Raw genomic sequence first — 14,739 nt, forward strand, 5'->3', positions numbered from 1 at the left:
AAGAAAAAAATCTCCACTGCCCGACGACTCGGACTCGAACCCGGATCTCTCAACTAGCAGTCTAGTGCTTTGCCCACTCGGCCATTGTGACTTCTGGGGCAGCGTGAGCAAAATGGCATACGTAAATGTCTATTATTTCTTTTGCACTAGCTAATTTCGAATCAGCATTCGAAGCTGGCAACGATATTTTCGAGTTCACTCGGATTCAGTGATAGCAATTTTTTCGTATTCGTAGCAGGCATTCGGATTCGTAGATTTTCTACGATGGATTCCATGATAGCCCTGAGTACTATCGATAGTGTCGACATTTTCGATAGTATCGATGGCTGTGACTATCGACTATCGTGGTCGTGGCCATCGATAGTTTTCCAGCTCTATTTTGTTTGTTCGCACTTTGATGTCTTGATATATGTATATCCCTGAATAACTTTGTTCGCTTCCCCAATTACGATCGCGAATTACCCTATTGCCACGGGCACATTCTTAATTCGATTTGGCAGTTCTCTGTCTCCGTGTTTTGTCTCTTCTTTCTTCACTACAAAATTGTAAGTTATTGCTAAATATTTCTAAGTTTCCGTATTAAGTTATTGATGTAAACATGTATAAACTTTTCTTTTCGTACTCAGAAAAAGTGTCAGCTTTGATTTGTGAACTGGTTTCGATAAATTCCAGTTAAAAATTAGAGACGGTAGCGATTTGGTCGTAATTCGCATGGTAATTGCATTCCGCTACTTTGGGTTTGCCGATTTTTAAAGTCTCGATGTTCGTAAACAACGTCTAAAAAATTTAAATGCACTGAAATTCACTATACTTTCAATAAAATCACAGTTTTTCACATTTCCTTACTAATTTTTTCACATATCATATATTTTCACAATTTAAAGCAATCAAAACACGTTTCCTATCGAAAAATTGAATATTAAAATAAACTACTCACATTCTCTTTTATCCTCCTATTCGGCTTCGCTACTTCAAACGTGTTTTAATTGTGCTAAGTTGTAAAACTATATATTTTACAATAAGAATAAATAAGGAAAATGTGAAAAAATTGTGATTTTTGTGCAAATATTAGCTCTGATCCAGTACTCCATGAACTTACAGGATTTTACACGAACTTGCAGGAAGTTACAGGAAAAATTTTCCCGTACTCCAAAAGCCTCCAAAATCCTGTAAAATGAGAGCGACTTTTGGAGAGTTGTGTAGAGAATGAAGTTGCAAGATTTTACCCGAACTTTTTCTTCTGGTAAAATCATGAAAAGTGGTTGACGTTTTTACAGGAAAAATGGTTTTTTTTGTTCCCGTACTTTTTGTTGTTACTCACTTTTTACTCTCACTTCAGAGAGTAATTTTGCTGTTTGACAGTTTTACAGGATTTTTCACGAAAAGTATTGGATCAGAGCTATTAGTTAATTTTAGTGCATTTAAAGTTTCTGAGGCGTTGTTTACTTATAGACCAGACAACGCCGTATTGTGTTTGCTGCGGCAGTGACTGCCAATATTAGCAGAACAGCTGATTTTAAAAAAACTGTTACTGCCACTGCGCTATTGTATTTTTGGGCTTATGTTTCGTACTTTTTGCGGCGTGCATGTGCGGGATCTGGTATGTGTCGTCAAACAAGCGAGATTTGCATGCACGTGAAGACGGCTGGTAAGGTCAGATTCCTGCCCAACACTGACGTCCTTAATTTTTCCCCAAAGTAGTATCTTTTTCAAACGTCAACATCGCTAACTGTCAAAAAATCATCTAAATTCACAATTAATCAAACGCAACGAAGTTGGATTTCTTTTCTGCTGTGTTGACCAAACGCCCAATAATTTTTTTTCTAATTTACCTATTGTGTGCGAGTGTGATTTTCTTTATAAAATCCACATAACATTCCAAAGATCAGGACAGCGACAATAGCCTGGAATATATTTCGGCAGTGTGCGCAACGTTATAAGCCAGCAGTCAGAAACGATGAATTTTCTCGGATTTGGTCAATCGGCCGAGATCGATATAATTTTTGACGGTGCGGAGAACAGGAAAACAGCCGAGGTCAAAGGAGAAGATGGAAAAATTGAAAAAATGCTACTATATTATGATGGCGAAACTGTGTCGGGCAAGGTAAGTGCATTAATTTAATGAAAACAAGCGCGTATGTACGTTCATATAAATTTTATGGAGGGGGAGTATTAAGCAATGAGAGGCATACGGGGCACTAGTGACGATGCAAGACTGACTAACGACTAGTTGCTAAGGTGGCTACAACCGGCAATTGGACTAATTTGTTTACCATTTGTTTGTAATATCTTGCTTTGGAAACTAATTGGAATAGGATAGGAAAAACTGTTTTAATAAAAATTGCATTGACGTTATCAGCTAGAGTAGAGGTACACGTACATATGTTTGGATTTTATTAATGTTCGAACCGAAGTTTGCGAGATTCAGAGGCGGCAGAGTTTGCTTGAGCATTTCTAGTGCAGCGTAGCCAGCTGAAACTAGTTTTTGATTTGTATAAAAAAGTTAAAACTATAACGTAGGCCAAAGGTAGAAATTTAATTCATATATGTTCAAACAATTTTTTTCTAAAAAGTGGTGTTACAAACAAAATCGTATTAAGGACAACGCTAACGCCTTTGTCCCTGTGGACCCACCCCATTGAGGCTGCACGCTTCTTCCGTTAGTGGAGCTTGACGACAACGACTGAGGTATTAACTGATCTCGAATAGATGTAATAAACTTTTCATAACGTACTTCATTGTAATCTTCTAAACGTTCCAAGTAATTGCTACTTTTGTTCTAACGCAGGTAAATGTAACACTCAAAAGGCCTGGCAGCAAACTCGAACATCAAGGCATAAAAATCGAATTCATTGGGCAGATCGAGCTGTTTTATGACCGCGGCAATCATCATGAATTCAAATGCATTACGAAGGCTTTAGCCCGTCCGGGTGATCTTATTCAAAACCACAGTTACCCGTTCGATTTTCAAAATGTCGAAAAGCAATTTGAGGTGTACGCTGGTTCAAATGTACGTCTGCGTTATTTCTTACGGGCGACCATTGTACGTCGTATCAGCGATATTACGCGCGAAGTAGACATCGCAGTACACACACTTTGCAGTTATCCAGAAATGAATAGTCCTATTAAAATGGAAGTGGGCATTGAGGATTGCCTGCACATCGAATTCGAATATAATAAAAGTAAATATCATTTGAAAGATACTATAATCGGTAAGATATACTTCTTGTTGGTACGCATTAAAATAAAACACATGGAAATTGCAATTATTAAACGCGAATCTACTGGCACCGGTCCAAATATGTTCACCGAGAACGAGACAATTGCCAAATATGAAATAATGGATGGCGCCCCGGTGAAAGGCGAGAGCATACCGATACGCGTGTTTCTTGCCGGCTATAATTTGACGCCAACAATGCGCGATATTAATAAAAAATTCTCAGTAAAGTACTTCCTAAATTTGGTGTTAATGGACACGGAAGATCGCCGATACTTCAAACAGCAAGAAATAACGCTTTGGCGCAAAGCAGATATACCGCGTTACCACAACCAGGGCCAGCAGCAACATACCAGCATGGTGCATTCACATCATCCGCAACATGCGCACTCACATCTCGTTGGTGGCCCCACTGTGCCCAATATGACCAGTGTTGGCAGTGGTACGAACGCTACTGGTATGGATAGTGATTCGAGCATAACGGGTACTGCGCCTGAGAGCAAAATGGGCTTATTTACACGCGAGAGTCCAAGCCAAGAGTTCACTCAACAAGTGGATTCATTACCAACTTCACCAACAACACCGCCACCACCAGTAGAACGCGGCATCGGTGATGGTGCGGCTGCAACCAATACATCTCCTGTCATGCTATCCACTACACCCCCACCATTGCCCCCCGTGTCGGCCACAACAGCGGTGCTCGGCGTTCAGCCGGTTGCGGATGACTTTGTGGGTGCGGAAACGCAACCTATAAATGCTGCAACAGGTGCAGCGCCACTACGATTGACTCCAGATATTGAGGACGGCATGACAAACATTTCGCTTGCACCCACGGATATAGATGTTGAGATAGTGAGTTCAAAACCGGACGCCAACGCTGTGGAAAGAACGCAAGAATCAAAGAAGCGCGAAACTGCTGCACCACTTATTGCAGACTGAAGCCGCCAGGGTTTACTCAACAAACAAGAAGTGCTGCAAGTGCTTAAAGTCCAAACTTCGAAAGCGATTCGCCTAATTAGTATGCCCGCGCATTGTTGGTTGGCTATTATCCTATTACACACATGTTTGTAGTTCCCTTAGTTGGCGTTTCGACGCCGGCTTCTCAAACAGCACACCAATTCATATTCGTTTAATTGCAAGTATGCATATTGTTCGTTTAACCAAATCCACGACCTGTCAGGCAGGTTTTGCCATTCACTTCGGAGTGAATTTCAAATTTGTTTTGAATTCAAATTGACAGGGGTTGAAATTGACTCGAAAGCGAATTACAGTACCAGCCTGGTTTTATCTATTTTTCTTGTAGACTAAAATATCCTGATTATATATAAAAAGATCGCTGTTTTACTATTTTCCATTTATATTGAAACTATAAATACTGCATTAATCTTACTTTATTTGCATTAATATTTTACCTTTATTTCTTTTAAAGTTCTACTCTAAAGCAAAAATGTTACGCGCTACGCGATGTAGTTTATGGTTAAAAACGAAGAATATCTTTGAACAAAATTATAAAGAGATATTTGTATCTTGTAGAATATAAGCAAATCGTATATAAAATATATAATGTATTAAACAATTTATTAATAAACATAGGAAACACTATTTCAAATGTGATGACTCATTTGACCAAGACCCAGTATACTCACTATAAAAACACGACGGTAAAATTTTGCGAGTCTTTCGAGACGCACCTTCCTTAACATCAGCATCAGGACATCATCAGCACGTTCATTACCAAACAAATATATATTCTCGACTATCAACTTGCATTTTATTTTATTTTTATTTCTTTATATTTAAAAGTAAAATAGAAATATGCTTTTAATCCTAATTCGCAACTTAATCCCAGGCTTCTTTGACTTTCAAATGTTCCAGTCGCTCCTCGATTGTTACGTGTGGTTTCATTTTGTTCAAGGTCTGTCGTTCATTCCACATCGTCAGTTTGGCTTCGGTTTTGCCCAACTCCTTGGCATGTCCTGATGACTCCTCCTGTAAAACACCGAATGTGCCCATTAGATTTTGTAACAGTAAAATATATAATTTAATTTACCACTGTCAGGTACGGATGTCGTAGCCATAACATATTTTGCTCCTGTCTTTCATAATCACGCCGGAGTGTTTCCATTGCTCGCTTACTAACCGGTTTTATGAAACGCCTTTTCCCACGGAAAATGTGACCGGGTACAGTTTTCTTAAAAAAGTTTATTAACGTTAACTGCATTGTTTGGAAACTGGTAATTACAATAAATTTTTTTAGATTACTTGCACGAGCTGTGCAGCAAACAGCTGATTAAATAGTTATTCAAAGAATGTACATTGAACACACTGCGGTGACGGCGGGTATTCAAATAATCCATTGTGAATGATTAAAAAAAATATATATATTTTTTATACCCCTCAAACAAGCTATACAACTGAGCAAAGGTCTTTTTTTTTGGAAATCCAAGAAACATTGCCTGGTAAGTCTTTACCGTTATGCAAAACTCTTTTGTGAAAAATGTTAAAAACTTTATGTATTTGCCTAACAATAAAAACATTCAACAATTCTAATTATTTCAACTTAAATGCGGTTAGTTGTCTTGTTATCAGTGTAACACAGGAGCGCCGTCCGTCTCTTTATTATAAAATCGGTCCATATAGTGCATGATTTCAAATCCAACTTCCACCATAATCAAAATAATTATCATCCATTCCAAACGAATGTGATGTGCGTCATTCAAATTGTGCGATATTAACTCTGCCAATTCTACACAGTGATTAATCTTCTCATTCATCACTTTTGTTCGCCGTGAAATACTGAAATATGAACAAACTTGCAGGTACAATGCTTCCAACTCTTCACGATCCCAATAAAAATCTGGTGTGTCCAACAAATCCGATGCCAAGTTGATCTCGTGCCGTAAAGCAAAGAGTTCTCCTGTTTTACGCAACACCTCGGCACGGGACATGCGTATGCGTCGTCCTCGTTTCAGGTCATCTGTGAGATATTCGATTGAATCAATATAACGATCGAGCATGGCTTCCCACATGCCCAGTTTTATTGAAGTTGCCATTGCGTTGGAGAATGTGTACTTCTGCAGAAAATTATCACCCTCGGGCGCGAGGAAAAATTTGCCATTGTGAAAGAAAGCACGTGCGACTTCCGTATCTGACGCAGATACCAAGTCTCCTTCCACATCAACCGCAGTTGATGGAATGTACATGTAGGGCATCACCTCGCTTTCCCCGCGAACTAGTGGGCTTAAATAAGGGTCCTTCTCGTACGGACGCAAAAATGATAACAAATTATTGGTTTCAATGTCATTGAAATTCCACAATACCACTGATCCTTCGCGAAAGATAATTATATCCCGTGCCTCCTTGCCTACAGGATATTTCGCTGAAGCGTACAGCACATTCTGTTCCAGGCCGAGATTATCTGTGGAGAAGTATTTTTTGACAGTGTACAAATTCTGTTCGTTTAAACCTTTCATGAGTGCCTCCAGATCATATTCTTCGGCAGTTGTAAATGCAGACACGTTGAAGAAACCCTCCGCGGACAAGTCTTCGAAGAGGTGGTCATCCCACTTCTTGCGAACGGTGCGTTTCTTAAGAACTTGCGCTACCGAAGCACCTGCTGCCGCCTGTTGTGCCGCTTTTCGACTGTGTGTCAATGGTGTTGGAAGCTTCAACTCAAATTGCTTCGGTTTTGATTCAAATTGCGTCAGAGATTTCTGTGAAGCACGCTGGACATTGCCAAAGGTGATTTGCCGATAGAAGATTCCAGTCACCTTCTGCGTTAAGCCTGTGCCTCCAGCGCTTCTAGTAAATATAAGACGTGCAAAATTCATGTTCTTGAGGAAATTTTAGTTTATTATTGATTTAGACTTTTGTAAATTTCATAATCATGTGCACTTCTTAACAAAAAAATCTACAGCCGGCTTCCAACAAAAAGATGGTGAGGTAAGTATGTTCAGTTAATGACCGGTTGAACAAAAACTCCTTTTATTTTTGTTGTAAATAAGTACTAAATTCACCGTGAACTTTTATTGTGTATTGTATTTTGCGGGCGTCAGACAGTGATCAGAGATTTGTAAACAAATAATAAAAAAAAGTTAGCGTAAGTTTGGGTTTTTATTTTTAAACGAATCAGTAATCAATATTAACTGATGTTTACTTAATTTGAAGGTGAAGCATTCATTGAATCTGGCAAAAATGAAAGTTGCAGTAGAGGGTTGTGCTCACGGTGAGCTGGAAAAGATTTATGAAACAATACAGTGCCTTGAAAATGAGGAGGGCTACAAAGTGGATTTGTTACTTTGTTGTGGAGATTTCCAAGCTACACGTAACTTGGACGACTTACAGACAATGGCAGTGCCACCAAAATACTTGGACATGTGCTCGTTTTACAAGTGAGTATCACATATATATGTACATTTATAAAAATGTAGTTTAAAAATATATTAATTAACGTAAGTAAAAACAAACATTTTATTTTATAGATACTACAGTGGTGAGCTAGTTGCACCAATCCTTACAATATTTATAGGGGGTAATCACGAAGCATCCAATCATCTGCAGGAACTACCGTACGGTGGCTGGGTAGCACCGAACATCTACTACTTGGGCTATGCTGGTGTTGTAAAGGTGAATGGCATACGTATTGCAGGGTTGTCGGGCATTTATAAAGGACATGACTACTTGCGTGGGCGTTTTGAATTTGCTCCCTATACGGACACTACGCGCACAAGCGTTTACCATGTTCGCCAACTCGAAGTGTTTCGCCTGAAACAACTTTCCGGTACCATCGATATATTCATGTCACACGATTGGCCACGTGGTATATACAACTATGGCAATAAGTCACAATTAGCGCGTTTTAAACCCCATTTTCGTGATGAAATGGATAAAGGTCAACTGGGTAGTAGGCCTTGTGAGGACTTGCTTAAGTTGCTAAAACCCAATTATTGGTTTGCGGCACATTTGCATTGCAAATTTGCCGCCGTGGTGCCGCATGATGAAGTGGAGGATAGCAGCGGTGAAGCTGATGAAAGTAGTAATGAAAATCATAGCTCGAAGGACAAGCCAGTCGGCGAGGATAAAGATGAGCGTATTACCAAATTTCTTGCATTGGACAAATGCTTGCCTAAGCGTAGATTTTTGCAGTTACTCGACATTGAAACACCCGAATTTACAGAGGGTGAAGTGCGCCTCGAATATGACCTTGAATGGTTAACTATTCTACATTTAACAAATCATTTAACGAATGTGAAAAGTTCAAAGTATTATCTGCCGGGACCACAAAATGCAGCAAGTACTGAGCGTTACAACTTTGTACCCAATCGCGACGAAATGGAAAATGTTCGGAACAAGTTTGCTGCAGATTTACTGATACCCAAGAATTTTTCACGTACAGTTGAACCCTATAACGCTAGCGAAGCCAATAGAGAACATGTGTCACAGCCAAAAGCGCAAATTAATCCACAGTCTCAAAATTTCTGCGATGCTTTAGGTATTGATGATCCTGTTAGTCTAGCACTAATTATAGGCGGGCATGAGCTCAGCTATTCCAGTGCGATGAACGAAAGCACAGATACAGAGTTCAACGATTCTACAGCATCAATGCAAACGGAACAATCCAGCTTGAATATATCGAGCAGCACTGGAGATGCGCTGTCGCCGCGACAAATCAGTCCTTTCAAGCGAAAAAGTAGTTTAGGTTTAAATTTGCCCAAACCCATAGTGGAGATCGATAGTGCAATAGGTGAAATTTGTGAAGAGAAGAATCCCGATGAATTACAGCTGGGTAATAGTTCTGCTGATGAGACAGATAATGAGGCTAAAGTGGCGGAAGATGTTAACGAGGAAGATAGTGGGGCGATTGCTTTGAATGCAAAACCGCCCATTAAGAAATTCAAGCGTCGAAATCAAAGCGTATATATGAACGAAGACAAGGAAGATGAATCAGGGTAAAAGTCATGCGTTCAAGTAAATTTAATTATGCGTAGGCAGAAAAGCAGATGTATAAGTTATTAAATCAATGAAATTAGAAGTGTACACATTCATATTTAACTAAATTCATTCGATAAAAATACCTATGTATAAATTTTACATTTTCATAAATCCCACAAGTTCCAACTTAATTAAATTCGAGCTATAATTATTTGAAAACATACTTTGTCACATATATTCTTAAATCACATATTATTAATATTTAGCTAATAACACTGCATTAATTTTACTTTTTAAAATTAAACAATTTTGGTAGAACATCCCCGCATTTGGCGGACAACTTCAAATCCGCCAAATGATCAGCACGCGTTTCGCCAATATTTACAATAGCCAATGGCAATTTGAGGTCCTTTGTTTGCAGCACCATTCGATAGCCAGAAAACACAAGCAAACTAGAACCGAGCACCAATAGCCCATCGCTATTATAAATCATCTCTGCAATGCGTTCGATGCGTTGCTTTGGAACATTATCACCAAAGAATACAATCTCTGGCTTTACATTTCCGCCACATTTTGGACATGGGGGTATGCGAAAGTTGGCTACGTACTCAGCTGGGATTTCCACATCACCGTCAGGTCGTACCATGTCGGGTGCATCGCGAAATTCAGGATTTAGCGCGTTTAGTATATCTTGAAATTCGTGTCGATCTATACGATACTCGCATGATAGACATTTGACCACAAAACCGCTGCCGTGCAATTCCACGACATTGCGGCTACCTGCTTTTGTGTGAAGCCGATCGACGTTTTGGGTAACAACAGCCTGAATACGTCCCTCTCGCTCGAAACGCGCCAGCGCATGGTGGGTATGATTGGGCTCTGTTGCAGAGAATGTTGGCCAACCGACAAAATTGCGTGCCCAGTAGCGTTGGCGCACATTTCCGGAGCGTACAAATTCCATGTGCTGTATTGGTTTGTGATTAGTCCGCGCGTACAAACCAACTCCCTCGGAGCGGTAGTCGGGTATGCCTGCCGATTGCGGATACATACAGTATATTTCGTATTGTTTTTAATGTGTTGTTATGCCTACCAGATTCCGTGGAAATGCCTGCACCTGTGAGAACAACAATGTTGGGTTTTGACATAAGAAAATCTTCTAGGCGTCTGATATCTTCCTCCAGCACTGGATTATGTTTAGGAACATATTGCTGCTTTGCTGCCCATTGGCTAACAGACAGATGAAGGCGGAGTACCTGATTAAAACGCATTATATGCGTGCGATCCACGAAATTCGATGAAAATAGCAAGGTACAACGCACTTTTCCTAAAACATCACATAACGCAGAAAGAAAAACAAACAACTAGGCGCACGTATAAACAAAACAAAATCAGCTGTTGGGGAAAAGGCATTCACAATCAAGATGCAATAATTGAATTATGTTCACAATAGTGTTAATCTTTGTAACCGGCCGTGTTCACGTGCTGGTAAATCTCGCTTGCGTGTCGACGAAGCTCTCGCATGCTTTCAATTATCATTTTTGTTGTTTGACAGGTATTTTTATATTTCGCATAATTCTTCAGAGTAGCAATATCGCTTTTTGGTGAAAAATACAAATTTAGCCTGCAAAGCTCGAACCTTCATTTTTGGTGACATTTTACAAATTGTCTTTCCGCCTGCCCCACATATGTACATAAGTGACGGCGAGAACATGGATCGAAAACTCGGCCTTTCCGACCATGATCGAAAGTTCGTTAGCAGCGGAGCGAAAACTGGGCCTTTCCGCCCGATGCACATTATGGTAGACTGGAGACTAGGCCTCGCCAGCTACCCAACAAAAAGTATTCGGTAGTTTTAGATATATTGCAACATATTTATATATATATATGTATGTATACTTGGTAATATGATATCAACATGTACCCTCTGAATTCGCAAGACTGAAAAATAAATAAGATAATTTAGTGTATAATTAAAATTTAGTGCGTAAATAAAATTTAAAATGACAATTGGCTGTTAATTATGAAATTTTATTTGTATATAAGGGCAAATGTTTAGTTATTGGCCCATCGTTTTTGGGGTGGGGGCGGAGGGGGAAGGGGCGTGGCCCCCCAAACCCTCCTCATTCGAAAGGGGCCAGTCGCCACTTTACGTCACTCTACTCAGGCAGTAGAATTCTTCTTTCTGTGTTGCCAAAGAAGGGGGGCTGAACACCTTTTGCAGAGAACACCTTTCTACGTAGGCGGCCTTCGGCCGCACTTAGGGATTATAACCCTCAGGCAGTAGAATTCTCCTTTCTGTTTTGCGAAGAAAAGGAGCTGAATACCTTTTACAGAGAACACCTTTGTATATTTTTTAATGCTTACAGGGTTATATCCTATTTTCTTTTGTCTCTCATTCTTTTGCATATTTTGGAGTTTGACAGCTGAACTACGCCATTTAATTTGCATATGCAACAAAAGTCAGACGCATGATTTTATTTAATAAATTGTGATTAATTGGTTAATATTAACGTTATAAAGAAAGTTATAGCTCATCGAGTAAAGTGTAAAGTGAAGGAGAATATAAAAATATATTGCTGATGTAGCTGCTTTAAGGAGAATAGGAGTGATAAATTTACGCTAATTTCCGAATTTTACAAAAAAGGGCATATTTCAAACCCAATTTGTAAATAAATTAGTGACCCAAAATTACAATAGTGGATGTTAAAATAATGGGTAGACCCTTGGCTACAAGTGTGTGCAATTTTTTGGATCGGGTCACCCCTTTGGACGCAATACCCCGAAATAGGTGGGCCACTTACTAAACAGTACCCTATATAAGAATTATCGTATTAGCCGTAGGCTATTTGTTAATAAATAAATAACGTAAAATGTATGCCGTCAAGTGCCCAGTCAACAAAACTATCTCGCTTGCGATAGCAAAAGCAAAACTCAAGCGAGATTTTCAAGCGTGTGAAGACGGCCGGTAAGAAGGAAGTTTATTTAGAGCAATACTCAAAAGCTATTTATAGCAAACAAATATTTTAGTTAAAGATGTTGCATTTAAATTTATATATTTATATACTGATTTGCCAATACTGGACTATAAACAAACTACATTTTGTATAAAAATTTATTCCATGTGGCTCCTTTTTTATTTTTCTTTTGTACATGCTTTCGCCCACTTCAGGAATGCCAACTCTGTCAAGGAAAATGTTCCAAAAATAAAAAAAATACCCATTTTCATCGGTTGTCCCCAAGGCATATTATTTAATGTGTCTTGGGTTGTCCCCCAAATGTATTTTCTCTAATTAAAACAGTTTACTATGAAAAAGATAATGCGCTCAAGTTAACATTCACGCGACGCGTATGAGTATGTACGATCTTGTTTTCGCCATTGTTGAAGACAGAACAGGCTTATGGTTGAAATTTACCGCTTCTACTTTTAAACATGCAATACCGTTATGAGAAATATTTATTAGTATTTATAATTTACTGTTCGAGATTTATTATAAAATATCGAATTCCGCCAAAACTTGTGTTGCCGAGTTCGAATTCCACCAAAATGGAGGAGCTCTCGGTAGCTGGCAGCCCTAGTCCGATTTCACGAAGCAAATACGCTCGTCATATTTTTGTCAGTTGAAATGCAACCGTTGGGGTTTTTGCCGGCGATTTTTAAGTGTTTTAGGTCGGTGTTATGCAGAAATTTTGTTTGGCAAACTGCGTGCAATTGTTGTTGCAGCAAACTCGGAGAGAGCGAGTTTGGCGACTCTCACAGCAAACTAATTTTGTTTGGTCAAACTGCAGCAAATTCGGTGTTGTCATATACAAAAATTTTAAATTTTGCGCGTTATGTACATCTGAAATTCTCATTTCGTGTTGGCAATAGCCATGAAAACCATAATGAACGTGCAACCCTGTGCCAAACTCGACATAACCACCTCCGAGCAAACTAAGCAGCCGCCATTTAATTTGGCAAACAAAAGTTTGTCTGCATAACACCGACCTTATATGTATTTTTCGTGAGTGAATTTGTGTGTTTGGCTGTTATTAATTATCGCTGCTCTCTCTTGGATTAAGTGCATTTGCAATAAATTTGTTTGCTGTGTTTCCGCCGCGCTTCGCTTGATGTGCACTGAAAACAGATTGTGTTCATAATTTGCACTCCAATTAATATTTTGCGCACGCACACCTAAATTGCGGAGAAATTTTCCTTAAAATTAAAGAAAACACAATTGTGAAAGTGGCAAAAGAAGTGGTAAAGTAAGAAATAATTAAAAGAAGATAACTAGCAAAGCAGCAGTGACCAAGGCGTATAAACAAGGCAGCAACCTGAAAGTTCGGCAGTAGCAGAGAGAAGTACAACAACAACGCGAAGCAGCAGCTCTGCTTACACGTACAATTCGAATTGACGCAACACGACGTGCTGTTCTTCTTGTCCTTTTATTGTCTGCTTCGCAAGAATATTTTGATTTTGCTGTCATCGACGTTGGCGCCGACGTCTACGTTAACCGAAGTTCGCAGCAGAGACCGGGACGCTTCGAATGTGAACTGTGGTTATTGTTTTTTGCGTGTTGGGTGCGTTGAATCACGCGAGTAGCTGGTAAATTGCAATTATTTGACGGTTTTAACACGTTTTGTTTTCTTTCTTTGCATAACTTTGCGTACTTACAATACAAATAGTGAAGTGTACACCAGAAATTAATTAATATAAAAACCTATATCGATTATAAGCAGCTGCATACTCAAAAGAAGTATAAAGGATTCAAGCGAAGATAAAAATAAAAGCAAAATGTCGGACACAAAATCGGTAAGTTTATCATATTGAAATGATGTTATTTATACTAAAAACTTAGTACATTGCCTCATTAACACACTGGTTCCAGACGCTATACAATTCTTGTTTTGTTCGAGCAGAAGTTATGTGAAATTTTATTTATAAAATCGTTTTCCATACATACATCCATACATATGCGCTGCACACAAACGAAACAGTCATTCAAGGGCGCGGCTGTCGTTGCAGCAGGTCAATCCGACGGCAGCTTGCCTGACTGGCTGGTTTTGGTTGTACATAGTTGCTCTCCTTATTGCCACCATCATGCTAACATAGGCATTTCACGGTGGGGTCTGCATCATTGCCAGCTTGGTTGTTGTGTTGCCCCTTTGACTTTGCGGGCTTGTTAAAAAAAAATGCTGTAAAAACGATTGAATATAAACTTCAACGTAGGATAGTATGCTAATAAAGGCAAATTATATTAGGATGAGGATCTAACATACACTTCGGAATAGACATCCGTCTTATTTAATTCAGCTTTTGCCTGCATACATGTATGTACATACATACATACATACATACATATTTATGCTCAAAGGGATAATTTGTATACACGACAAAACAAATAAAGCCTGGAAAAAAGCACAAATTTGCACCAAGAGGGCAACAAGACCCAGCAAATGTATGTAGGTACATACATATAGTGGTGAGCACATAATTAGAGAGGGTTATCAATTCATCGGATTTTTTTAGCATGTACAAAATTTGCTACCGGATAGTTTTGGACCACGTAAACCGTTTTCGATAATAATTTTTTTATCGGAGGTGTTGCACGCAG

General features: G+C 39.1%; 6 protein-coding genes across 7 annotated transcripts in view; 3 read left to right on the forward strand and 3 right to left on the reverse strand.

Annotated features, from left to right (window-relative positions):
- Positions 1-1,689: 1,689 nt before the first annotated feature.
- Positions 1,690-4,986, forward strand: LOC118748630 (vacuolar protein sorting-associated protein 26). Its single transcript, XM_036483201.1, has 2 exons — positions 1,690-2,104; positions 2,789-4,986. Exons 1-2 carry the CDS (start codon positions 1,958-1,960, stop codon positions 4,154-4,156), a joined length of 1,515 nt encoding a protein of 504 aa, XP_036339094.1. The 5' UTR covers positions 1,690-1,957; the 3' UTR covers positions 4,157-4,986.
- Positions 4,965-5,487, reverse strand: LOC118748634 (ribosomal protein 63, mitochondrial). The gene is made up of 2 exons (XM_036483204.1): positions 5,268-5,487; positions 4,965-5,206 (listed from the first exon to the last, which is right to left on the reverse strand). Exons 1-2 carry the CDS (start codon positions 5,436-5,438, stop codon positions 5,057-5,059), a joined length of 321 nt encoding a protein of 106 aa, XP_036339097.1. The 5' UTR covers positions 5,439-5,487; the 3' UTR covers positions 4,965-5,056.
- Positions 5,488-5,703: 216 nt separating this feature from the next.
- LOC118748632 (required for meiotic nuclear division protein 1 homolog) lies at positions 5,704-7,229 on the reverse strand. Its single transcript, XM_036483202.1, has one exon. The coding sequence runs from the start codon at positions 7,045-7,047 to the stop codon at positions 5,803-5,805; it is 1,245 nt and encodes a 414-aa protein (XP_036339095.1). The 5' UTR covers positions 7,048-7,229; the 3' UTR covers positions 5,704-5,802.
- Positions 7,230-7,239: 10 nt separating this feature from the next.
- LOC118748629 (lariat debranching enzyme) lies at positions 7,240-9,341 on the forward strand. Its single transcript, XM_036483200.1, has 3 exons — positions 7,240-7,316; positions 7,385-7,608; positions 7,699-9,341. The coding sequence occupies exons 2-3, from the start codon at positions 7,412-7,414 to the stop codon at positions 9,167-9,169; spliced, it is 1,668 nt and encodes a 555-aa protein (XP_036339093.1). The 5' UTR covers positions 7,240-7,316; positions 7,385-7,411; the 3' UTR covers positions 9,170-9,341.
- On the reverse strand, positions 9,332-10,537 carry LOC118748633 (NAD-dependent protein deacylase Sirt4). The gene is made up of 2 exons (XM_036483203.1): positions 10,239-10,537; positions 9,332-10,177 (listed from the first exon to the last, which is right to left on the reverse strand). Exons 1-2 carry the CDS (start codon positions 10,414-10,416, stop codon positions 9,435-9,437), a joined length of 921 nt encoding a protein of 306 aa, XP_036339096.1. The 5' UTR covers positions 10,417-10,537; the 3' UTR covers positions 9,332-9,434.
- A 2,602-nt stretch (positions 10,538-13,139) lies between these two features.
- LOC118748635 (septin-1) overlaps positions 13,140-14,739 on the forward strand; it is a 15,647-nt gene continuing 14,047 nt past the window's right edge. Inside the window, exons 1-2 of one of the 2 annotated variants that reach the window (XM_036483205.1) lie at positions 13,140-13,705; positions 13,811-13,937. In XM_036483205.1, the coding sequence (XP_036339098.1) occupies positions 13,920-13,937 (18 nt within the window). In that variant the 5' untranslated portion in view covers positions 13,140-13,705; positions 13,811-13,919. Of the gene's footprint in view, positions 13,938-14,739 lie in introns of both variants that reach the window. The other variant, XM_036483206.1, reaches the window with a different exon arrangement.

This window comes from Rhagoletis pomonella, unplaced genomic scaffold (genome assembly GCF_013731165.1).
Source record: "Rhagoletis pomonella isolate Grant_MI unplaced genomic scaffold, Rhpom_1.0 Rhpom_scaffold_00013, whole genome shotgun sequence".
Taxonomy (NCBI): Eukaryota; Metazoa; Arthropoda; class Insecta; order Diptera; family Tephritidae; genus Rhagoletis; species Rhagoletis pomonella.

What these genes read in the sequence shown, in the direction of transcription:
- LOC118748630 (XM_036483201.1), top strand. Translation starts at nt 1,958, where the DNA reads ATGAATTTTCTCGGATTTGGTCAATCGGCCGAGATCGATATAATTTTT. An exon ending in GCGAAACTGTGTCGGGCAAG is followed by an intron (nt 2,105 to 2,788) that starts GTAAGTGCATTA and finishes GTTCTAACGCAG; the next exon opens with GTAAATGTAACACTCAAAAG.
- LOC118748634 (XM_036483204.1), bottom strand. Translation starts at nt 5,438, where the DNA reads ATGCAGTTAACGTTAATAAACTTTTTTAAGAAAACTGTACCCGGTCAC. An exon ending in GACATCCGTACCTGACAGTG is followed by an intron (nt 5,207 to 5,267) that starts GTAAATTAAATT and finishes GGTGTTTTACAG; the next exon opens with GAGGAGTCATCAGGACATGC.
- LOC118748632 (XM_036483202.1), bottom strand. Translation starts at nt 7,047, where the DNA reads ATGAATTTTGCACGTCTTATATTTACTAGAAGCGCTGGAGGCACAGGC.
- LOC118748629 (XM_036483200.1), top strand. Translation starts at nt 7,412, where the DNA reads ATGAAAGTTGCAGTAGAGGGTTGTGCTCACGGTGAGCTGGAAAAGATT. An exon ending in GACATGTGCTCGTTTTACAA is followed by an intron (nt 7,609 to 7,698) that starts GTGAGTATCACA and finishes TTTATTTTATAG; the next exon opens with ATACTACAGTGGTGAGCTAG.
- LOC118748633 (XM_036483203.1), bottom strand. Translation starts at nt 10,416, where the DNA reads ATGCGTTTTAATCAGGTACTCCGCCTTCATCTGTCTGTTAGCCAATGG. An exon ending in AGGCATTTCCACGGAATCTG is followed by an intron (nt 10,178 to 10,238) that starts GTAGGCATAACA and finishes CGCAATCGGCAG; the next exon opens with GCATACCCGACTACCGCTCC.